This window comes from Myotis nattereri (assembly GCF_964212035.1).
Source record: "Myotis nattereri genome assembly, chromosome: 3".
Lineage (NCBI taxonomy): Eukaryota > Metazoa > Chordata > Mammalia > Chiroptera > Vespertilionidae > Myotis > Myotis nattereri.
Window position 1 is genome coordinate 213,588,828 of NC_138077.1, and position 24,387 is coordinate 213,613,214.

At 62.3% G+C, this 24,387-nt stretch overlaps 1 protein-coding gene across 5 annotated transcripts in view; it reads left to right on the forward strand.

Moving 5' to 3' along the window:
- Positions 1 to 24,387, forward strand: part of PLEKHG5 (pleckstrin homology and RhoGEF domain containing G5) — a gene marked incomplete at its 3' end in the record, with an annotated part of 45,486 nt that overhangs the window by 14,273 nt on the left and 6,826 nt on the right. For 2 of the 5 annotated variants that reach the window (XM_081085461.1, XM_081085460.1), the window contains exons 2-9: positions 6,403 to 6,479; positions 19,998 to 20,127; positions 21,749 to 21,851; positions 22,235 to 22,295; positions 22,603 to 22,694; positions 23,083 to 23,219; positions 23,481 to 23,626; positions 24,169 to 24,354. In XM_081085461.1, coding sequence (XP_080941587.1) covers positions 6,403 to 6,479; positions 19,998 to 20,127; positions 21,749 to 21,851; positions 22,235 to 22,295; positions 22,603 to 22,694; positions 23,083 to 23,219; positions 23,481 to 23,626; positions 24,169 to 24,354 — 932 coding nt within the window. Of the gene's footprint in view, positions 1 to 5,930; positions 5,956 to 6,402; positions 6,480 to 9,417; positions 9,436 to 19,997; positions 20,128 to 21,748; positions 21,852 to 22,234; positions 22,296 to 22,602; positions 22,695 to 23,082; positions 23,220 to 23,480; positions 23,627 to 24,168; positions 24,355 to 24,387 lie in introns of those variants that run through there. The other 3 variants (XM_081085462.1, XM_081085463.1, XM_081085464.1) reach the window with 3 other exon arrangements.

Sequence of the window (24,387 nt, forward strand, 5' to 3'; positions counted from 1 at the left end):
CTCGGAGGGGCCTGGGGAGGGAGCCCGTGGTGGACAAAGGGCAGGTGCCCACGGCAGCCTCAGCCAGAGGAGTGGCCGGCTGGCTCCAGGCCTGGGGCCAGGAACGGTGTGGACAGTTTCTCTGGCCCCGGAAAGGAATTCTGAATGTGTCCACCCACCTCTCCTCACTGAGCCGAGGACTGTGGGCGGCAGGGCAATATTGGAGTCTCCAGGCCTCGGGGGGCGATGCCAGCGATGGCTCTGGTCTCCCCGCAGGGAAGCGTCAGAGGCCATGGTCCGTGCCCCTTTCTGCCCACCTGAGAGTCCTGCCTCAAGAGGCCCCAGGGGGCTTGGGAAGGGGCCACATTCTTTCCCAGGGCACCTATGTTGCTCTGCCCAGTGTCAGAGTGGGGAGGGGCGGGTGGTTCCGGGGCCAGTGACATTTGTCCAGAACAGGCCCTCCTGGCTTTTGGCCAGATGTGGCCAAATCTTGCCCTGGTGAGGGGTCCTGTCCTGGCATAGCCTGCAGCAGCTGCGCAGCGGGCAGAAGCGCTGAAGGGCTGAGCTGGCGTGGGAGGGGGCACTCAAGGCCGCAGCTGCTTCCTGGGAGCGGCACCCTGTGCGTGGCCAGGCCTGGGGCTGGGAGGAGGTGGCAGGGAGTTCTGCTTTCTTCCATTTGTTGTTCCACTTATTCATACAGTTATTGGCTAATTCTTTTTATTTAAAGTTTTTAAAAACTGATTTGAGAGAGGACAGAAACACTGATTTGTTGTTCCACCTATTTTATTCATTGGTTGATTCTTTTTAAAAAAAAATTTTTTTTTATTGATCTCAGAGAGGAAGAGAGAGAGGGAGAAAGAGCTACAGCATCAACGATGAGAGAGAACCATTGATCGGCTGCCTCTTGCACGCCCCACAATGGGGATCAAATCCACAACCCAGGCATGTGCCCTGACCAAACTGTGACCTCCTGGTTCATAGGTCGATGCTCAACCACTGAGCCACACCGGCCAGGCTGATTCTTCTTTTTTAAATGTTATTTTTTTTTTTTTTGATTTTTTACAGAGAGGAAGGGAGAGAGATAGAGAGTTAGAAACATCGATGAGAGAGAAACATCGATCAGCTGCCTCCTGCACATCTCCCACTGGGGACATGCCCGCAACCCAGGCACACGCCCTTGACCGGAATCGAACCCGGGACCCCTCAGTCCGCAGGCCAACGCTCCATCCACCGAGCCAAACCGGCTTCGGCTGATTCTTCTTTTTTAAATTGGTTTTAGAGCCCTAACTGGTTTGGCTCCGTGGTTAGAGCGTCAGCCTGCAGACTGGAGGGTCCCAGGTTCAATTCTGGTCAAGGGCATATGCCTTGGTTGCGGGCACATCCCCAGTAGGGAGTGTGCAGGAGGCAGCTGATCGATGTTTCTCTCTCATCAATGTTTCTAACTCTCTATCCCGCTCTCTTCCTCTCTGTAAAAAAAAAAAAAAATCAATAAAACATATATATATATTTTTTAAAAATTGGTTTTAGAGAGAGAAACACCCTTCGGTTGCCTCCTATACTGGCCCTGACTGGGGATCAAACCCACACCTAGGTATGTGCCCTGACCGGGAATGGAACTGCAAGGTTTTGGTGTGCGGGACGATGTCCCAATCAACTGCGCCACCCGGCCGGGGCTACCTTCTTTCCTTTTTTTTTCTTTTCTTTTCGCACTCCGTCTTGGAAACCCAGTGTGTGTACAGCGCTCAGTGTGAAGCAGCCTCACTGCCCATGCTCAGAAGCTGCAGCGGCCAGTGGCTGCGATCTGGGGTTAGACCTGCTGAGAGGGTCAGGCGGTGGGCTGAGACCAAGTGTGGAAGCCAGAGGGCCCTGCAGGTGTGAGCTAAGGCAGAGCTATGGTAGTGGCAGTGTTCCCGGAGCGACCTGGTGGGCAAGATAGGTCAAAAGTCATAGGGTAGCCCGGCCAGCTTGGCTCAGTGGATGGAGCGTTGGCCTGAGGACTGAAGGGTCTTGGATTCAATTCCGGTCAAGGGTCTTGGCTGCAGGTTCGATCCCTGGCCCAGGTCGGGGCGCGTGTGGGAGGCAACAATCAATGTCTTTTTCACACTGATGTTTCTCTCTCACTGTCTCTCCCTCTTCCTTTCACTCTCTCTAAATAATAATAATAATCAATGGGAAAATATCCTCAGGTGAGGAGTAACAACAACGAAAGTAATAGGTCAAATCAAAGGCCCGTCCAGGGCAGTGGCCCGAGGAGGGAGAGGCTGGTCTGGAGGGTGATTATGCTGAGGCGGACGGGCCTTCCCGGAGTCGGAGTTCTCCGCGTCGACTTGGGCCTTGGCGACGGGCAGGATGTCAGTGGCCGGCGATGTGGAGGATGCGGCCGGGGGCAGGGGGCAGAACCAGGAAGGGCTGGGCCAAGCTCAGAGCTCAGTTCCTTCCGGGGAGAGGCGGTGAGTAACGTGCTGAGGGGCTCCGGGAGGCGGCAGGGAGCGGTGGGGACTGCGGAGGGTGAAGGGTGTGTGTCAGCCGAGGCAGTTGAGGCAGACACCGCTCAGAACCCGGAGCCACCACAAACACGGCCCGGAGCTGCCAGGCTCCTCTGGTTTGTCCAGAGAAGCCAGAAACCTGGATTTTTATGTGAAATCTGACTTTTCAGAGTTGGCAACCGGCTCAAATTCTTTTGAAGCACCGTGCTCAGCCAAACCAAACATGTCTGCCCGCGGCATCTGCCCAGGCGCCCGGCCGCCAGTTGTGGGAGAGATCATGTTGAGGGACAGGCATCCTGTGACTAAGATGGGGGGCGGGGGGACAGAGCTGGCGAGGGGCTTGTCTGCCCGGCTGGGGGGCTTGGCTTTCCCTGGGACCATGGCGGCTGGAGGAGCCGGGAGGGCAGACCCAGGGACACAGTCTCTGGCACCCTCGGGCGGGCCCAGTTCAGGGTTGCAGGTCCGCCTGGGGCTTGGTGGAGGACAAGTGGCCAGACACCTGCTCAGGTTGACTCAAGTCAAAGGGGGCAGCCCAGCCGGCGTGGCTCAGTGGTTGAGTGTTGACCTATGAACCAGGAGGTCAGGGTTCAATTCCTGGTCAGGGCACATTCCTGGGTTGTGGGCTTGATCCCCAGTGTGGGGTGTGCAGGAGGCAGCCGATCCATTATTTTCTCTCATCATTGATGTTTCTATCTCTCTCTTCCTCTCCTTTCCTCTCTGAAATCAGTAAAATAAACATACCAAAAAAAAAAAAATCAGAGGGGGAGAGCGGGGGGAAGCTGGGACAGGCACAGAGCTGCCTTCTCCCCACCCCCCTCTTTGCTCTAGGGCCCTCTCCATTGACCAGCTGCTTCTGTGGGTCCCCTCATTTTTGCTCCCCAACAATTGCAGGACTCTGTATCCACTCAGACTGACTTTCCATGATCTCAGGGTTCCAGAGCCCAGCAGTTGTCTGTCTTAATTCAAGTTCCCAAGAGAGTGAATCTAATTGGCTGGGTGAGGCCAGGCGGCCACCTTGGACCCAAGCGACTATGTCCAAGGCATGCCATCCCCTGGTACATGTCCCCCTAACCAGGCCCACCCCTCTGCAGGGAGGTGAGCAGCTTGCCAGAGGGGGGCTCCCGGCAGGCCTTGGTGGGGAAGACCCGTTCCTGTGCCTGAGCCTCCCCAGTCCCCAAAGGCCCCTTTCCCGGCCCCAAAGGGCCACCAGGGTCCTCACGGTTTGCCGGTGTTTGGGGTCTCCGGGAAGCTCACCTACGGGCCCCAGGAGGCTGATGCTTTGGCTCAGAGCACACGGAAGGCTGGGTCCCAGGGGAGCCGGGACCAGCGTCTGGAGAGGAGGGTGCAGAGAGCAGGCTGAGCACCTTGGAGGGGCTGCAACCAAGTGAGAGGCCAGAGGTCAGCCGGGTGGAGCCCCAGTGCCTGCAAGGACGTCCGAACCCACACGTCAACCACCCGAGTGGCTGTGGGTGGCCGTGGGTCCAGCCCTGCAGTGGCTGTCATGGTGGGACCTAGAGAGCGGGGACGCAGTTCCAGGATACGTGGTGGAGGAAGTGGCCTGGAGCCCACAGAATTTAGAGCCAGAACCCCGAACCCTTGGGGAGTAGGGTGTATGACCTTGACTTCAGGCCCAGCGTTTCCAGAACCCAGGGACCTAGAGTCAACAGAACCAGATCTTGTCTGGTGGAGTTTGATAGGCCCCAAGCAGGGTGCATGGGGATCCCCCCCCCCAAAGCTGACCCAGGGCCCAGGTCTCCATGGAAACCCAGATGGTGGAGGGGGCTGCTGGAGTTGTGGTGGAGAATCCTGCAAAAAACCCCACAAAAAACACAAGGACCCTGCCCCCTTCCTCACCCAGCCTTACCCAGCTACCTCCTGCAGGCAGGCTGGGTGGGGCCAGCAGGACCACTGACCCAGGACCCTCCAGGGCCCGCCCCGGGCTTGGCACACGTGTTTGCTGAGTGAATCCAGAGCCCGGGAGCTGTGGGGCCCGCACAGTTCCTTCTGCCGGAAGTCCTTGAGGGCAGGGCCGGGTTTGGGCCACCCGGGAGTCCCCAGGGCTGACCCCTGCAAGGGCACCCTGCTCTGTCTGAGGGGCGGTGGAGAAGGGAGCCTTGGGGAGAGGGCCCCAGGCGCCACTGGCCACTGGCCCTCCCGCGCCTGGGTCTCTGGCGACAACCTGGGGTGAGAGGGGTCTCGGGGGGCTCTGTCGCTTGGGGGAGTCCTGGCTCCCGAAGCTGCCTTTCTGCGGTGCACGGTGTTTCCTAACCGTTAGAATGCTGTCCCCGTAGCTCCGATGCCGGTCACCTAAAGTGCAAGACCAGGCGAAAGGCAGGGGTGCAGTTAGAAGTCTGGGGGCGCCCGTGGGGGAGCGGCTGGCAGAGCCCGGGGCCTTCTGCAGGCTGCTGGCTGTTGTGACCACGTGTGTGCCAAGCTGTGCTCTCATGATAAGCGGCGCTTCTGTGCATGTTTATTCTTCCATGAGGTTTTAAATGCCAACCAGCGTGGAGGTGGCGGTACAAGGACAGTAGCCACCAAGCCCATTCCCCTGACCCATTAATGGGGCCTGACCCACCCCCGACGGCATTCCTGGAGGGGTGGGGGGTCTCCTGGGGTGGGCGCGAGGCGCAGGGGGCTACCCGGACCGGCCCTGCCCTAGACGGCCCCTCTGGACCTGGAGAAAGAGCAAGTCGTCCCGAATGCTCATCCCCTTCCCGGGGGCGGAAAACGCCTCCCACCCATCAAAACGGGGGGCGGGGGGCCCCATGCGAGCGGCGGGGGCTGCGGGGGACGGAGGCACGGCCTTCGGTCACACCCGCGATGTGTCCAGGGGGTCGGGGTGGGCAGCGGGGCGCGCTGGCCGCAGACGCCCCGCGGGGGAGGGGCGCGGCGGGAGGCGGGAGGCGGGGCCGGCGCGGGGCTCCGAGTCCCGCCCCCGGAGGCGGGGCCACGCGTCCAGCTCCTCCCACCGCCCACCTGCCCCGCCCCGCCTCCCGCCGCCGAGGGTCCCGCGGCCGCGGCGCTCCGGCCTCTCCCCGCGCCGCCCCGCCCGCCGCCGCCGCCGCCGCTCCCCGCCCCCGGGCCGGCCCGCTGCGCCCCCGCCGCCCGCTCCCCGCGCCCGCGCCGGCTCCATGGGTGAGTGCGGGGCCCTGGGCCGCGCCCGCCGTGCAGGCCCGCGCCTCCGCGCCGGCTCGGGGCAGGGGGGCCGGGGCGCCGCGGTGGGGGGCGGGGAGCGAGGGGGACCTGGCCCGTCCCCTCCCCTCCCCTCCGCGGTGGGGCGCTCGGTCGCCCCCTCCTCTGGGGCAGGCCTGCTCGAGGTGGGAGGTGGACGCCGGCCTCGGCATCGGGGCGGCGGGGTGCAAACCCTGCCCCCCTGTTGGGGTTCGCGTCGGCAGCACCTCTCCTCCAGCCCTGCCCCCTCCGCTCTTGCACCCCAGCCTTCTAGGAAAGGCAGCTTGGAGGGGGCCCAGTTCTGGGTCAGAGATGGACGGTGGGTAGGGCCTTTGAGGGGCGTCCATGCATAGGGACGTGGAGGGCAGGGGTAGGAATGGCTGTTGGACCCCTGGGGTCCCCCTCCCCCCAGCAGTCCTGCAGGGCCCCCCAGGAAATCAGGGGCCCCACCAGGTCTGGGAGCAGCCCCCCCCCCCCCACCTGTGGGACAGAGGGAGGGAGCAGCGTTCTCCCGGTGGAATCTGGACAGTTTCCCTGGGGAACAGCGAGGAGAAAGGGCTCTGCGAACAGATCCCCGAGCAGATAAGCTGGCATTTAAAAGAGAAAGGGACACTGACCTCCTTTGAAGGGAGGTTTGAGGAGACAGCCCCACCCATCCTCCGCTGGGGAGGCTACTGGGGCCCTGGGGGAGCCTGGGTGCCCGGCCTGGGGTGCACCCTTCCCTGGGCCCCACCCCGCTGATAACCTCCTGCTCTCTCCCCTGCAGATGCCGGGAGCCTGGCCGAGGAGAAGGGCCTGCGCTGTCAGAACCCCGACTGCATGGACAAGGGGCGAGCGGCCAAGGTAGGGAGCTGGAGGCCTGGCAGAGGGACAGGGCGCTCACCAGGCACCGGCCAGGGCGCAGCTGGCTGGCCACAGTGCGCCTGGGCTCAGGAGTGGGTAGGGACCCTGGGTGGCTGGTTTCGGAGGCAGAGGGGCTGCCCCTGGCTCTGTGGCAGTGGAGTGGGGGGACGTCTTCGAACGCAGGGGCAGCAGGGGTGCCCCAAAGCCCCTTTCTGTACTGCAGTTCGTGCAGCAGCCCCGGGGTGACAGGAGCCGTGGCCCCATGTCACAGATGAGGAAGCTGAGACTCTGTAGGGGGAAGGGCCCTCCCCCCCAGGTTCTGTTCCAGTGCCAGTTGGCACCCTCTCTGCAATACCAGGCCACTCTTCAGGCCTGGGCACGGGTCAGGGACGCTCTGGGACAGTGGCTGTGGCCCTGGGACTGGCAAAGGGAAGGGACAGGCTGGTCCTGGAGTGCCAGGCCTCGGGAGCTGGGAATGAGGCGGAACAGGGGGGATCATGGTCAACAGGATGCCGCAGTTCTGTCCGCCCCCGTCGTGCCGGGCGCTGTGCCACGCACTCTCTGTGCCTTATGCGCCACTGTGGGAGCCCTTCTGGGAAGACATCATGGCCACGTTTCCCCGATGGTGATACCAAGGTTCAGAGAGGTCCTGTGACTTGGTCCGGCCCTGCAGCTCCAGAGAGACCAAGCCAGGGTTTGAGCCCATGTTGCGCTCCTCCCAGCACGCATTTGCGCGACAAGTCCTTCTGGCTGAGATCTGTCCTGTCATTATTCCCATTTGCAAATGGGGAAACTGAGGTTCGGGGGGGTGTGGCTCACCCAGGGACACGTTGCTGGGATGTGGTGGAGCTGGGATTTGAACCCAGAGCCCAGATCTGTGTAATGCCAGAGCCCGTTTCCTAACCACGGTGTAGCTCAGCTCTGCCAGCTGCAGGAAATTAAAAATGCCACTCCCCCAGGTCCCTTGTCCCCCCCCCCTCCCCCCACGCAGACACGCAAGCGCACACGCTGCACTGGAGGACCACGGCTAGAAGGAACAGTCGGAAGGAGCGCGGAGGCCTGTTCTGGGCGGGAGCGGAGGGGGAGGCTTCCAGTTGCCGTAGTCACCAGGCAAGGGGGTGTCTGTGATTCAGACAATCTGCTGGCGCGGATGGTGCCTGGCATGGGTGCTTTGGTTTTGGCAGGTTGCCTCTCTCCCAGATGGGGGCTCCTGGCAACAAATTGGCCTCATTACCCCCCTGTCCAAACTGCCAGGGGCCTGCACAACCTGGGGGCTTCCGCCTGACCCTGAGGCCTGACAAGAGGGGCCAGCCCACACTGTCCTGGCCCCTCTTGTGGGCAGCTGCCCCTGGGCAGATCCTGGAGCAAGGGCAGGGGTGGGAGGGCCTGGACTGTCCAGAGGTGAGGCCTGTGGATGAGGGCTGGTTTCAGAGCAAGTGGGTCACCTCTGCAGACACAGGTCCTAACTGAAGCCCAGCCTGGGCCTGCCTGGAACTCAGCAGGGCTGACCTTGGCATCAGCAGTCAGAGGGTTGCCCAGCCTGCAGGGGGAAGAGCTGAAGCACGGTCCTTGAGGGGACCCACGGCACAGACTCACTTCTGGGACCTGTGTGATCAGAGGGAGGAGGGCTAGTCAGGGAGGACACCCTGGAGGAGGTGGCCTCTGGTGAAAGTAAAAACATCCACAGGCAAGCAGGAAGGGGGAACTGCCACAGGCAGGAGCACAGAGGCAGTTCTTACCAAGCGGATGAGGTGGCTGGGGAAGAGGGTGAGAGGAGGAGCAAAGAATGTCCTATTGTTGATGATAATTATAACCACCACTGAATGGGCACGTTTCTGTGCCTGGTCGGGTGTCGGGCCCTCACTGAACCCTCGTGAGAACTTCAGGAGGAAAGCATGATTATTCCCTCACAGCAGGTGAGGAAACGGAGGCTCAGAGAGGTGACAGGACTTGCCCACACCACACAGCTTGATTGGCAAAGTTCGGCCTGGAGAGAGATCAAGAGCCTCCCCTCTGGCCGTTCTAGGAACGGCTGGCAGGATATATGAGCTCTTTGAAGGAGATGACATCATTCATTCATTCACCAAATCAGCTTTGAGCATCTGCCGGGCAGGCCAGGTTCTAGACCCTGGAGGTGTCCAGGAAACAAAAGTCCTGCCCTCCCCCTGGGAGGAGGACGTGAGGCCTCGGCTTTGCCAAACTGGCCCCCAGGCTGCCCCGGGGCAGGGCCATCTTCCAACAGGGCTGGACGCTTCCGCTTCTGGGTCCACCCTGGAGGTTTTGTTTGAATCTCTCCTGGGTGCTGAGGCTTCTGACATGAATCAGCTGCCCCACCCGACCTCCTTCCCCTGGAGTTCACGCCGAGGGCAGGGTACCAGGCCGCTGGCATCCTGAGGAATGAGGAGCTATGAGGTGGAGGCAAGCTGAGCGAGCCAGCGGTATGTTGGGGCTGTGAAGGAGTGAGCAGGGCCTGGGGGACGGGGAGAGGGAGGCGGAGCTGGATGGGAGACGCCGATGAAGATGTGTAGCCTGGCCAGACTGGCTCAGTTGGTTGAGCATCATCCTATGCATGACACTCAGAATCAGGGCCCATACCTAGCTTCTAGTTTGAGCCCTGGTCCGAGCACCTATAGAAGGCAACTGACGCATGTCTCTCTCTCTCTCTCTCTCTCTCTCTCTCTCTCTCTCTCTCTCTCTCTCTCTTTCTCAGCATGTCCTCAGGTGAGGATTTTTTTTTTTTAATATATTTTATTGATTTTTTACAGAGAGGAAGGGAGAGAGAGAGAGAGTTAGAAACATCGATGAGAGAGAAACATCGATCAGCTGCCTCCTGCACATTTCCCACTGGGGATGTGCCCGCAACCCAGGTACATGCCCTTGACCGGAATCGAACCCGGGACCCTGGAGTCCGCAGGCCGACGCTCTATCCACTGAGCCAAACCGGTTTCGGCCTCAGGTGAGGATTTTTTAAAAAGATGTGTAGAGTAGCCCACATCTCTGACCTCCAGAGTCAAAGTCAAAGCCCACTCCCCGCCAGCTGCATGGTCCCGGGCAAGTCACTCCGCCTCTCTCAGCCTCGGTTTCCAGGTGGTTGTGCTGAGGACTGAAAGGGCTCGCCCGTGTAGGTGCTTGGACAGACTGGCGCGTGGTAGGTGTTCAAGAGAATGAATGCCAGCAGGGACCACGCGCTCACCCTCCACCGAGGGGGCGAGACCCCCAGGCCTCAGGCGCACTTTCCTTCTCCTCCCTCAGATCTGAGGCCCCCGGGGTTCCACCCCAGACCCCGCCAATCCCGCCAGTGGACTCAGGTTTGTGGTACTTCTGTCTGTCCTGTTCCAAGGGCAAGTGGAGCTCAGAGTCTGGGGAGATGGGCAAGTGTTCTCTTCCTCCCTCCCTCACGGGGGCCAGTGCTGATGTGATGGGGGGCCCCGCCAGCCGGACCGTGTCTGGCCCCCTTGAGCTGGGCTCTTTGGTCCAAGTCTGCTGAAGGAGACATGGAAGAGGGCTGATACTGGCCCCGGAGACACTGGGCTCTGGGCTAACACATTTGAGGGGCAGAGGCTTGGGAGCGCCTGGAGTGGGCCCCCCAGGGCGTCACCCTCAGACAAAGGTATTGGTCTAGCAGCGACCATTTCCTCAGCTGGGGGCCCTGTGTCCGGCTTCACCAGGGGACCCCAGCTGGTCCTCACACCCCTGCCTTGCAGTACGCCCCACCCCACCTCCATCAGACAGGACACGGGGAAGCAGGGAGGTGAAATGACTAACCAGGCAGGTCAAGCCAAGTCTGTCCCCCGCCTCCCATTTCTAAGGCGCTGTCAGGAGGAAAGGGAGGTTTGTTTTTCCGGGTGGCTCCCAAGGGCCCTGGCAGGGAGGGGCGTTTGGTTCAGTAGAGGCCAGAGTTTGCAGCCCCTGAAGCTGTTCCCCCATGGGTAGGTAGTGAGCACCCCCTGCCTAGAGGTATTCAAGCGGAGAGAGTGGAAGCTGGGTTTGCTGAACAATGGGCTGTGTGGTAACAGGGATGAGGGTGTGTGTGTGTGTGTGTGTGTGTGTGTGCACGCGCGCACGCACCAAGGAGAGGGGCGGCCAGATGAAGACCCGTGGACACAGGGCAGAGGAAGGGTGGGCCTGAGGTCCCTGTGGAGGAAGAATGAGCAGGATGTGGTGAATAATGGGAGAGGTGGTCACCTATTCTCCCGTGCAGCCCTCTTGGGGATAAGAGGTGGAGGTCTGGGTGCCCTTGACAGTGGCCGAATCTGGGGTTCCCTGGAGGTAACTGGTCTTTTTAGATGCTGGTCAGCTGTAGAAGGTGGCAGTCCACTCTGTACCCCGACAAAGGGGGAGGACAGAGCAGCAATGCCAGTGAACTCCTGGGCTTTGGCTAAGTAATTGGAGGGGGGCGGCGACAGGTGAAGGCCTGGGGTGCCTGGCCCAAGAGACAGAGACAGAGGACCCCATCCATGTGAATGGTGTGGACCCAGCCCCCAGGAAGGCAGCCCCTGCCAGCAGGGGGCTCCGGGCTTGGTGAGGGCCTGAGGGGTGTGGTCTGTGGTTGGGGAAATGCAGGGGGGGCTGCGTGAGGCTCCTGGAGTCTCTGGCCCCGGATCTGCCCTGATGGCCGAGGTCACTGCACCCACCTCAGGGGGAGAGGAGGGTGTGCTTGGGGCAAGGCTGCTGCCTCCTCCGTGGTGCCCTGTCTCCCCACGCACCGCCTGCACCCCAAGTTCCCAGCAGAGAGGGAACCACCAAAGGGCGGAATGGCCCCCTTTGCAGCCCTGCGTCGTGAGCCAGGAAAAAAGAGGGGGGACACAGAGACGGCCAGACGGGTTTCGCAGGCGCCATAGAGGCGCAGTTCCGAATGCAGCCACTTATAATGGAGAGGAAGCCAGCCTGGCTCGGGGCGATTCCCGGGGCGGGCTCTGCCTCCGGGTCCCTTGGCCTGGACCCCCGGGGCCCCCTCGCTGGCCACGGCAGCTTCCTGCTGTGGGGCCTCCCAGATGGGTGAGCTCCTGTCGTCAAGCCCAGGTTAAAGACATTGAACTTCCCAGAAATCTGCAAAGGGCCAGCCCCCTTGGGACTGACAACCGCCCCCCTCCGCGCCCTCCCCCCCCCCCCCCCCGCTCCCCGCACCCTAGATTACTCCCTGAGCGCCACCCCCTGGACCGCCAGGTCTGCCACCTGGGTCCGGCACCCCCGTCCCCGCCGGGGTGCATGATGGTACATCCCGACCCGCCCAGGTGGAAGCGCCGGGCCCTCTACCGTAATTCCCTTACGTGTGGCGCCCCAAGCCGCACAGATCCTCCGAGCCCGCCCCGCCCCACGGCTCCGGTACCCCTCGCCCTGTGCGCCCGAGGGAATTGGACAGTCTAGGCCGAGTTCCAGCCACAGGGGAGGAGACCCATGTCCCTAGGTGAGTCTCAGGGAAGCTGGGGTCCGGACGGGGTAAGGTCGGGTGCCAAGCCTCCCCTAAGTCACTGGACAGACCCGGGTGGAAAGTCCCAGGCCCGCAGGTGGGTCTCAGTGGGCACCACTGGCGCTACCTCTGAGGGTGGAAGGAGCCCAAGGGCCTGCCCCCCCCCCCCCCCCCAGTGGCTCTGGAGGGTAATCTTCTCCGAGATATGGCCCCGGGGTCAGGCCTTGAGGAGCCGGCTGGCCGGCGGGGGAAGTGTGTGGCTGGAGGGGCCTTGTTGTGGGCTGGTTGGAGGCTCTGGACTCTGCCCCACCTGGGAATCAGAGTTGGTCCCGGGCAGAAAGTCAACTGGAGGCCAGCAGGGGGCGCGAGAGGCACCTCAGCCAGTGGGGTGGCTGCGGGAAGATGAGGGGAGGGGACCAGGGAACCCTGGCGAGGCCGGGCCAGCCTTAACCAAAGGCGGGGAAATGGCAGCCAGGAGTGCCTGGGCCCTGCAGATCCCCCAGTCACCTGCCCCAGGTTTGGGCGGCTCGTGGCAGATTTTACAATGCCTCTGCCCCTCGGCCAGGGTCCAGGCCACAGTAGGACCCAGCAGCCATCCTAGACGGAAAATTCTAGAGAACTGGCCGGCCCTGCTTTGCACAGATGGGCAAGGGCAGTGTTAGCTGCCCGTCCCCCCCACCCCCGCCCCCAGCACAGGTCTTCCACAGCCCCGCACACGTCCTCTCCCCCCTTCCTTCGCAGGGAGCCTTCTGTCTGGGGCTGGAGAAGGTGCCAGGGGGAGGCGCTGGCTGCCGTGCTCGGACCTGGGCGCCAGGCTCGGGCACATCTGAGCAGGGACGGGGCAGGAGAAGTTCAGACCACAGCCACTGCCTCTCCCTGGCGCTGGGTCCCAGCCAGACTGCTCTCTGGGAGGAAGGGCCTCACTGGTTCAGGAGGCCTGGCCTGTGGACGGGTTCTCTACCCCCCTGCCCGCTGCCTACAGCGCAGCGCAGGGCTCTGGGGCACGCTCTGCCTCCGCGTGGGCCCAGGGCCCAAAGGACAAGGGGTGAGGTGCAGGCCTAGGGGAAGGGCGGAGCTGGCGAGGCCCTTGGGAGTGAGGAGAGCAGCCTGGCAGAACTGGCCCAGCCCTGGCTGACCTGCCCACGCACGCAGCCTCCACCCCTGGATTTCCAAGGTGCCAGATGGGGCCTTGGGGCTGGTAGGCTCCCAGGGGAGCTTATCCCGGGTGGGAAGCCCTTGGGCAGGGGTGTCTCTCCAGCCGGGGAGCCCCAACTCCTGATCACAGACCTTGCCCCATAGAGACCTCCCTCTTCCACTGCAGACAGGCGGGGCCCAGCCACTGGGGGGGGGGGGGTGCCCACACGCCTCTCTTTTTCTGGGGAGGTGGTGCTCACCGGGAGCGGGAAGGGGGCTCTTGCCTTGGAGACTCCATTATTCATCAGCCCCAGCATCTGGTTTCTGGGTATCAGTTTCAACAAGCCGGTCCTGACTCATGAGCCTGGAGCTGGGGCTGGGCTGGGAGGGGCTCCTTCCCAGCGAGTCAGAGGCTGGGACCTCCTGGGCCTGCGCTGCGGCTGGACTGTTTCAGCTCCATCTTGTAGAGAGAGGTGGGAACCAGGAATCCGCCAGGGCCACCCCCTCTCCTGGTGCAGGCCGGCCTCCTTGCCTCCCACCCCTGCGGGCTCCTTCACCCAGCACCCGTGGCCTGGGGCAGCCCCTTCCCTGGCGGGAGCCTGACCTGGGATGGCCGGGGCCTGGCCACTCGGGTGACATCCAGTGGCCTGCCCTGGTGGTCTCCATTTGATCTGCCCTGGTTACCCCAGGCCAGGGGGTTCCCCTAAGCTGGCTTTGCAATCTGCCCTGTCCCCAAGGGGGTGGACCTCAAGGCACTGCTGCCCCAGCCCCCACTTAGCCAGTCTTTAAGCACCTCCTGCCGCCCCATGCCTGAGACAGACAGTGGTCCAAGCACAGGCGTCCGTTTTCCCACTTACTAGCCGGTGACTTAGGGGAAAGTTACTTAACTCTCCCCAGCCTCAGTTTCTCTGTCTGTTAAATGGGGATAGTAACAGTATCTCCTCCTCAGGGTCTTGGAGAAGAATGAACGGGGTTTGCTGCCCCAAACTCCTGGCACAGGCCTTGCACTTGGGAGGGCTCAGCCGCTGGCCTGTGGGGTGGTAGCAGGGGCGGCGGGCCCGGGCAACACCACCAGGATTTGAGGTGGAAACTGACCTGTCCAGGTCAGCAGGCCCAAGGTCAAGGAGGCCAGGAGGAAGGGGAGAACCTGTGGCCAGGCCGCGGCGAGGGCTTTGCTGACCTTCCCCCGGCAGTGGCCTTCTCTGGCATGAAGACCCAGCTCTGCCGTCATTCATCCGTCATCCAGTCTGCACGGGGCACCTACTGTGCGCCAGGACTGGGCGAGGGAGGATGCAGTGTGAGCCTCCGGCCTCTGCACAGGGCACTCCAGCAGGAAACGTGGCCCAAGAAGGAAAGTAACTCCAGGTGGCGGTCCGTGCTCAGGAGGCTTGAGAATGGGCAGTGAGGGGCTCTTTCTTTTGAGAGGAGGGTGAAGGCCTCCCTGGGGAGGTGGCGTTTAGGTTGGGGCGCAGTGCCAGCCGTTAGAAAGTCAGGGGGCACATGCTGTTCCAGACAGAGAACGCAGACAGCCGGCGCTGAGCTGGTGAGCCGGAGGGAGGGAGGAGCCGGCATGGCGGACCACCGTGTGGGACTCGCGAGGTGGGAGTCGGGCGTGTGGGGGTTCTGTTTTAAGCCACTGGAGAATTTTAAGGGGGGGCGCCATGATCAGGCTTCGGTTTTCAGAAGGCCTGCCTGTGTGTGGACGGAGTGATGGAGGCTCTGGGCGTGAGGCAGCCCCTGGGGCCTCCCAGCCCCGAAGGAAGGCCGCCTCCCTCCGGGCCATTCTCAGAGGCGAGCCCTCCGCACCCACATTCCGTGGAAGAGATTGAGGAGCTGTCGGAGGGGTGGTGGGCTGGCGATGGCATGTTCCCCTCACCCCATGGGGACCGAGGAGTGTCGGTTCCAGGACCCCAGGGTCAGAAGCCTCGATTCGGGTCCGGACTCACCTCACGGTCTCCCCACACTCGGATGGAGGCCACAGTGCCCGCTCCCACCTCCTGGGGAGGAGTGTAAAGGCGCTTTGACGCCTTGCAGTGGGGACCCCAGCACCACACCCCATGTGGTGGCCTCCTCTCGGGCTCCGTGTGCGCCCCCTGGCGGCGGGGCACGTGGGTGCACCCCGTTGGAGCCGCCGGGGCCTCGGGGAAAGGCGCGTTGGGCTTCGGGGTTTTCCTGACCCGGCCCCCTCCCGGCTCCCGGAGGACTGCCCCCCCTTCCCCCCTGCGCTGCACCTGCGGTCGCCGGCCGCCCGCCGCTTAGCCTGGGCGGGGGAGCGCCCCGCCTGCGGCTCCGGATGTGGCTGGGAAGCTGGAGGTCAGAGCAGAGAGGGTGTCCCGGGGCTGGACGGGGCGGGGGTCTGAGCCCCGGAGGGGAATGTGCCCCTGTCCCGGCCCCCCGCTTCCGCCACCAGCATTCGGGGAGCTCCCCCGGGAGAAGCAGGTCCTGGGGGCACTGAGCCCCGGGCCTGGCTCCGGGGTGGAGGCCGGGGTTCAGCGCGGGGGGCGGGGGCGGGGCCGGACGCGGCCGGCGGGCGGTGTTCCCGGCGCCCCCATCCGCCCCCCGCTGTCCCCCGGGTCCCAGCGCTCGGCCGGCGGGCGCGGCCGCACAATGGCAGGAAGCGGGGCTCCGCGCTTGGTCCGGCCCGCGGCGCGCACCGCCGCTTCCTCCGGGCGCCATGGGGACCGGGCTCGGCGTCTCGGGGCGCCGCGCGGCCTCCAGGCCCGGCCCCGGGGTGCCCTCCCGGGACTCGGCGCCCTGCTGGGCCGGGGGGCTCGCCCGCGACAGGGAAGGCCAGGTAGGGGCGCGGGGGGCCGGGGCGGGCGCAGCGGCGAGCCCCTCTCGAGGCGCTCACCTGGGGGAGGGGGGGGCTGGGGCCCTGAGCAGCGCGCCCTCCCCGCCTCGCGGGGCCTGGGGGCGGGGGCGGATCGCCCAGCCTGGGCTTTTGTGTCTGGGCTGCCTCAGGACACACCGGGGCCCGGGCCCACCCCAGCCGCGCACCCCTCCCCCGTCCTTCCTCGGCCCAGGCCGGCCACACCCCTACTCCTGCCTCGGCCCCGCCCTCGGGGGAAGCGGGGGGCGGGGGGGCACTTCTGGCGCCCCCTCCCCACGGAGCAGCCTGGACCTGCTTCCCCGAGGCCCCTCCGCGGCCCGTGGAGTGGCAGTGGCCTCCCGTGGGCGCGCCCTCTGGACTGAGTCCCGGGAACTTTGGTCCCCGGACCCTGCTGCCCCTCCCCACGCCCTCAGAGGGTGGGAATGGTGGGCAGCAGGCAGGTGGGCACCTGGTCTGAGAGAAGGGGAAGGGCCTGCCCCCCTTTCGCTCTTGGGAGACCCCGCCCTGGAGCGAGCTGTGGGAGACCCTGTGGTTTGGCGATGGAGGTGGGAGAAGGGGGGGGGAGGGGGCAAGCCTGGCACCAGCAAATGAAGCTGTCCGGGACCGGGTCAGAGGGGCCCCTGTGCCAGGCTGGCCTCAGAGGGCGCGAGGGCTGCCGAGCTGGCGGCTGAGGGCCTCCTGGGGGGAAGGGCTAAAGCAGGGCAGGTGCCTTCCCGGATTCTCTGTCAAGAGAAGCTGCTTGTCCTGGGGCAAAGCCAGACCCCCTGTTAGCGCGCCCTGCGGACCCGGACCCGGACCCGGGGTGGGCAGGCAGAATGGAGGCCCAGGATGGTGGTTCTCACACTTCCTTTAGATCAGTGATGGCGAACCTATTACACGCGTGTCAGAGGTGACACGCGAACTCATTTTTTTTTTGGTTGATTTTTCTGTTAAATGGCATTTAAGTATATAAAATAAATATCAAAAATATGTCTTTGTTTTACTATGGTTGCAAATATCAAAAAATTTCTATATGTGACACGGCACCAGAGTTAAGTTTGGGTTTTTCAAAATGCTGACACGCCGAGCTCAGAAGGTTCGCCATCACTGCTTTAGATGAAGCAGATAGGATAGCTGCTGCGGTTGAAGGGAGTCCTCAGCCCGACCTCAGAGCCCGAGAGAGGGGTTGAAGGCTGCCGTCCAGAATGGCCACAGCTGCCTGCCTGGGGCCAGAGCCCCGAGTGAGTGTCCTGCCAGCCACGCCTCTGTCCAGGGGAGGAGTGAGGGACACAGGAACCAAAGCAGCGACTTTTCTTGGTCTCCATGGCCCGGCTGACCCAGGCCAGCCTCCCCTCCATGCTCCCTCTCAGGCACCAGGCGGTGGCGTGAGTGTGGTGGAAACCTGGGATCTGGAGCCATGTGCCTGGCCGGGTGGCTCAGTGGTTGGAGTGTCGCCTTGTGCACCAGAAGGTCGCCCCGCGGGCGATTTGCCTGGAAGACAGCGTGACCTCAGTGCACCCAGGTGCCAGGTCATTTGGGGACCTTGCTGTCCTCTGTAAAGTCACCTGAAGGGTTTCCTGCTTGGCCACTTAAAACATCGGTGTGGCCCTGGCCAGTTCGGCTCAATGGGTAGAGCGTCGGCCTGTGGACTGAAGGGTACCAGGTTCTATCTGGTCGAGGGCACGTACCTCACTTGCAGGCTGGGTCCCCGGCCCTGGTTGGGGCTCGTGTGAGAGGCAAACAGTCTGTGTGTCTCACATCAATGTTGTTCTCTCTGTCTGTCTCTCCCCCTCCCTTCCAGTCTCTCTGAAATCAGTGGGAAATGTCCTCGGGTGAGGAGTCACAAAAACAACCTGTGTCACAAAAGGCCCACGCCCCCCCTGCCCCAGCAAAAAAAGTATCGGGTACTTCTTTAAAAAACAATTTTTAAAAAATCCTCACCCGAGGACATGTTTGTCTGTTTTTGTTGTGTTTGTTTTGTCTTTAGAGAGAAGGGAAGGGAGAGAGACGGAGAGAAAGAAAATCCATGTGAGAGAGAAACATCGATGTTGCCTCCTGTACAGGTCCCAACTGGGGATCGACCCACAAACTAGGTGTGTGCCCTGACCGGGAATCGAACCTGCAACCTTTTGGGGTATAGGACGGAGCCAACTGAGCCACCCGGGCGGGATAGGGGCGTTTATACTGAAAGGAACAACCGGACAACCAGATGCCTGTGCAGACCTTGCTTGGCTCCTGTACCGAGAAGCCTCCCTTCACCCGGCCGGGGACGTGCCGATGCTCCTGGCTGGGCCCAACAGCCACGTCCGGGGAGTCGATTGTCTTGGGCTTCGTAGGACGTCTGTGTTCGAAGGCGGCGTCAGGGTTTCTCGCCGGGGAGGGGTGGCGAGAGGAGACGGAAAGTCGGTGCGGCGGACGGACGTGAACAACGGGGAAGTGGGGAGCGTGGGTGGATGTCATTGTTCTAGTCTGACACCTTGCTGTGGGTTTGAAATATTTTAAAACAAAAAGTTGGGAAAGAGAGAGAAATGAGAAGAGAGAACCGGGAAGTGGTGAGCGTGGAGACCTGTTTTATTTTTATTTATTTACCCTCACCTGAGGATATTTTTCCCGTTGGTTTTTAGAGAGAGTGGAAGGGAGGGGAAGAGACCGAGGGAAACAATGATGTGACAGACATCCATGGGTTGCCCCTGCAGGTGCCCTGACCTGGGACCCGGGCAGGGGATCCAGCCTGCAACGTGCTCTTGACCCTTGACTGGGATCGAACCCATGACCCTTCAGTCACGAGGGCTGATGCTCTAACAACTGAGCCAAACCGTCTTGGGCTGAAGACCTTTTAGAGCAGCGGTTCTCAACCTGTGGGTCGCGACCCCTTTGGGGGTCAAACGACCCTTTCACAGGGGTCGCCTAAGACCATTGGAAAACACATATATAATTACGTATTGTTTTTGTGATGAATCACTATGCTTTAATTATGTTCAATTTGTAGCAATGAAATTGGGGGTCACCACAACATGAGGAACTGTATGAAAGGGTCGCGGATTAGGAAGGTTGAGAACCACTGTTTTAGAGAGTTTAGCTGGAGGAGAAGGAGGGAGCTGGAGAGCAGCTGAGATGAGAGGTGCCATGCCATGTGCAGATGGGAGTGAGCCATTGTGGAGGGGTGACCTGAGGAGGTAGGAGGTGGCAAATGCCAAGCCCTGTGTCTGCACCTTGGCCAGAGGCTGGCCTTGGATTGGAGCAGGGCCAAGCCCCCACAGCCCAGGGCAGGTGGTGAATGTGATGGAGGGAGCTCATGGCATCCCCTTCTGATATTTCCGTTTCCCTAAAAAATGTAGGAAGCTGCCCAGCTGGCGTGGCTCAGTGGTTGAATGTTGACCTATGAACCAGGAGGTCACGGTTCGATTCCAGGTCAGGGCACATGCCCGGGTTTCGAGCACATCCCCAGTGTAGGGCCTGCAGGAGGCAGCCGATCACTGATTCTCTCTCCTTGTTGATGTTTCTATCTCTCCCTCCCGCTCTGAAATCAATAAAAAACATTTAAAAAAATTAGGAAGCAGCGTCTCCGGGAGAGGGTGGGGGTGAGCTGTGGGAGGTTGGAGGATGGAGGAGATAGGAAGTCATCCCTGGTGGCTGGGGGAGCAGAGGCCAGGATGATAAGGTAAATCTGGGACCATGGGCACCCAACACCAACCCCTGTCCCGGGTGCCTCCATCCCCCTTCCCTCCTGACTTAGGAGCCTGGCAGGGTCTGCGGTTCAGGACCAGCGAGGCCATAGAACCGAGGGCAGAGGCTCCGAGCGGGAGGCGGGGCGCCTTCTGGTGCAGATACCGCGCTGCCAAACCGAACGGCAGCCTGAGCTTCGTTTCTGGGTGTCCTTCCTGCCTGCGCCCCAGGAAGAGGCCCTGGCTGCACCCGCCTCTGGTTACTTACTCGAAGTCTGCCCCTGGGCACTGCATGGCTGGGCAGGGCGTGGGGTTTCTCTGCATCCCTCAGAGTGGCACAAAGTAAGTGCCTGGGAAACGTTTGTCGAGTGACTTCCCGAGCACCAGGCACCCGTGGGGAGAACATGGCTGGAAATGAAGGGCAGCGCCTGAGGGGCCAGGAGGCCCCCCTAGGCCCGGCAGAGGTCTGGCCACAGCCCACCTCCCATCCTCGCCCACAGGTATGCCACCACGCCGACTGCCAGCAGCTGCACCGCCGGGGACCCCTCAACCTCTGCCAAGCCTGTGACAGCAAGTTCCACAGCGCCATGCATTATGATGGGCACGTCCGCTTCGACCTGCCCCCCCAAGGTGAGCACGGATCGGGGTGCCCCGCCTGGCCCCAGAGTTCCCAGGGTTGCCCCACATCCCCTTTCTGGGGGCACCATGTCTTGGTAACTGGGGGAGCCAGGACAGCTGTCAGAAGGACAAGAGTTGACTGTAAATGATGACACGCAAGTATGTTTCAGTCCCTTTTGTTCCACAAGTTTTTTTTTATTAAAATATGTTTTTATTGATTTCAGAGAGAGGAAGGGAGAGAGAGACAGAAACATCAATGATGAGAGAGAATCATTGATCGGCTGCCACCTGCAGGCCCCACACTGGGGATCGAGCCTGCAACCCGGGCATGTGCCCCGACCGGGAATCGAACCGTGACCTCCTGGTTTATAGGTCAACACTCAACCATTGAGCCACACCGGCCTGGCTCTACAAGTTTTTTATTTTTTATTTTTATTTTTTTATATTTTATTGATTTTTTACAGAGAGGAAGGGAGAGAGATAGAGAGCTAGAAACATCGATGAGAGAGAAACATCGATCAGCTGCCTCCTGCACATCTCCCACTGGGGATGTGCCCGCAACCCAGGTACATGCCCTTGACCGGAACCGAACCCGGGACCCTTCAGTCCGCAGGCCGACGCTCTATCCACTGAGTCAAACCGGTTTCGGCGGCTCTACAAGTTTTTTAAACAAGAGAAAGGGCTGGGGGTTGTGCCCCATCTCGGGGGCAGCCCTGTCTCTACCAGGTGCTGGGTCTGCGCCTCCACAGCTGCCCTGCGCCTGGACGGGGGCCAGCGAGGAGACGGTCCCTTTCTTTCTGTCCTCGGGCAGGCCACTTCTGGGCAAATCTTCCAGCGGCAGGGCTGCGGGTGGGGGGAGGGGGGCAGGTCAGAGGAACCTGTAGCCGGAAACAAGAAACCCCTCTGCTGAATAGGGACCTGGCCCAGGCCCCCTGCCAGCTGGCTGTGCTGGGGGGCCAGCCCTTCGTCTCCTCAGCTGGTTAGAGGCACTAAAAGGACTGCCTCTCCGCCAGGCCTCCTGGGACTTTGGGTTTGGCCACAGGGTGGGAGTGGGGAGGCCTGAGAGAAAGAGCCAGGACCTTGGGCCCTTCCTGAGGAGTCCCAGGGGCTGGCTTCCTGGTCCCGATTTCATAGAAGGGTAAACTGAGGCCGCAGGTGGATTTGTACTGAGAGCGGGCATCACCTACGGTGTCCTCTCAGGGCCCTGTGCCTTTTTGAGTCTGGGGGCGACTAGGTGCTAAGCAGCGACCGAGCACCTCTCCTCAGAGAACCAAAGGGCCCTGGCTAGTTGGGGGGCGGGCCGCAGGGTCAGCGGTGGCCGTGTTGGAGGGCTAGGGAGGGGGCCAGCGAGGGAGCAGGCACAACCCGCTCTGTTTTGTTTTTGTTTTCCTTTTTCAATATATATTTTTTATTGATTTCGGAGAGGAAGGAAGAGGGAGAGAGAGATAGAAACATCAATGATGAGAATCATTGATAGGCTGCCACCTGCACGCCCCCCACTGGGGATCGAGCCCGCAACCCAGGCATGTGCCCTTCACCGGAATCGAATCCGGGACCCTTCAGTCCCCAGGCCTATGCTCTATCCACTGAGCCACACCAGCTAGGGCACAACCCTCTCCGTTTTACCCTAAAGGCTCTGTCCTGGCCCGGAACGTGTCCACGCGGTCATGCCCCCCACGCACCAGCCCTGCAGTGGACCTGGAGGAGGAGGAGGAAAGCTCAGTGGACGGCAAAGGGTAGGTGAGGGGAAGGTGGGCGAGAAGACACTGAGGGTCCCAAGGTTGGGTCTGAGATCAGAGATCCAGGGACCAGCGGCTTCCGAAGGGCTGACTGGAGACCCCTCCCTGTCTCTGCGGCTGCCTGATTCCTGGGGGAGGCCACCTAGCCTGGGCCAGCCTCCTGGCTTCACGGACTAGGTACCCCTGGGTGTGATTCCTGTGGTGGCCACCAGAGGGCGCAAAGCCCCTCCTGGGCCCTGGCCCGCCCGAGGGCACCTGAGTTACTTGGTCGCTTGGGGTGTTTGTTGGAGGTGTGGGTAGGCAGCCAGGGCCCACTCACAACACATCCTGGTGAGGACCCACTGTGTTTCCAACCCCTGTCCTCCCTGGCTCCCCTGCAGGGACCGGAAGAGCACAGGCCTGAAACTCTCCAAGAAGAAAGCCAGGAGGAGACACACCGATGTAAGGAGCCCCCGGCTGGCAGAGGGCCCTGGCAGGCTCAGCCTCACCCCCGAGCCTGGGCCTGTCTGCTCTGCCCCATGTGTCCCTCCCGCGCCAACTGCCCTGTGGCCCAGCGCGGCCCACCTTAGCCAGGTGGGGCATGCTGCAGGAGCTCCTCCCTCAGGTCTCAGGGACATTGGCTGCCTCCCTGGGACACAGGCGGCTGGGGACTCCCTGCATTCACTCCCCTGCTGGGGTCCCCTTCTGGGCCCTGGGGTGGGGAGGGCAGGAAAAGGGGGCACAGAAGCTGAGACCCATGTCCTCTCAGGACCCAAGCAAGGAGTGCTTCACCCTGAAATTTGACCTGAATGTAGACATCGAGACAGAGATTGTGCCGGCCGTGAAGAAGAAGGCGCTGGGGTAGGGCCTGGAGGGCCTGCGTGCGGAATGGGCTGTGGGCAGGGGCAGGCTCCTGCACAGTGACTGTGTGTGTCTGTGAGCATGTCCCCCAGCTGTGGGCAGACCCTCCCCTGTGGTGTGACAGGCCTGTGCACCCGTGTGAGCAGTCCCACCCTGTGTGCGTGGCCCATTCCTTGGGTGTGGACGGGCCTGGGACAGCGTCTGCCCTTACGTGCAGGACACACCTCTGTGGTGTGTGTGGGTGTGCGCATGCACCTGTGCGTCCGTGTGCTTGTGTGTGACCCCGTGGGTGCTCCCTTTTCCACTGGGAAGGCGGGTGGAGCTGGGGCCCTGGGTCGGGTGGGGGGTATGACTGCCCCCTAACAGACACAGCTCCCGTCTGGGGCAGGGAGGTGCTGCTGCCCATATTTGAAAGGAAGGGCATCGCACTGGGCAAAGTGGACATCTACCTGGACCAGTCCAACACCCCCCTGTCCCTCACCTTCGAGGCCTACAGGTTCGGGGGACACTACCTGCGGGTCAAAGGTGAGCAGCTGGCTGGGTGGAGAGTGGGGGCGCCTGGCTGGGCCTCCTGGAGATGAGCGCTTCTCCCAGGCTCAGGTTCCCATTGGCAATGGCCCTGAGCAGGCTCATTACCATACAGGTGTCCGCTGGGCGGTGCAGGGCGGGGCCTCGGGGAGGGCAGCTCGGCCTTGGTTTGGATCCTTGGGGAGAGAGGACCCGAGCCCCCTCTCCCACCAGACCTGGGTGTTGAGGACCTCTCCTTGCCCCCTAATGCTGCCCCAGCCAAGCAGGGGGACGAGGGGAAGGTGGAGCAGGGAGTGAAGGACTCCAAGTCCCTGAGTCTGCCCATCCTGCGGCCAGCCGGAGCCGGGCCCCCGGGCCTGGAGCGCACGGACCCCCAGAGCCGCCGGGAGAGCCTGGACATCCTGGTGAGGAGGAGGCTGGGGACGGGCCCCGGGGAGGTCAGCTGGGCCCTCATTGCTCCTTCCTGGGGCTTTAACCTCCCCTCCTTGAAAACGGGGCTGGCTCTGGGAACAGGGGGCCCTTTTCCGATCTAAGGTGGTAGGTCTGTCTCCGAGAGTCTGCTTGTGCCCAGCGAGTGTGTGTGTGTGTGTGTGTGTGTGAGTGTGTGTGTGTATGAGTGTGTGAGTGTGTGTGTATGTGTGTTGAGTGTGTGTGTGTATGAATGTGTGTGTGTGTGTGACGGATCCCCTTGGAGCTGTGTGAATGTTCTCTCCCCGCCTGCTCTGCACTGTGGCTGGGAGGCTGGGAGTGGCCCAGGTGCATCTGTGTCTGGATCTTCCAGGCCCCAGAGCACACGTGGGTCCTGGGAGCCGTGGCACTCCAGGACCCACACGTCCTGCAGAGACCCTCCCACATCACAGCCTGGTCCGAGGTCCAGGAAACCCCCCATGGGGCAGGGCTGTGGGGACCAGGGCAGGGCTGGCCTTGACCCCCCCTCCCTGGCCAGGCCCCTGGCCGCCGCCGCAAGAACATGTCAGAGTTCCTGGGAGAGGCGAGCATCCCTGGGCAGGAGCCCCCCGTGCCCTCCAGCTGCTCGCTGCCCAGCGGCGGCAATGACAGCTGGAAGAACCGCGCCGCCAGTCGCTTCAGCGGCTTCTTCAGCTCGGGCCCCAGTGCCAGTGTCTTCGGCCGGGTATGTGGTCCCGTGGGCCCTGGGGCAGGGCAG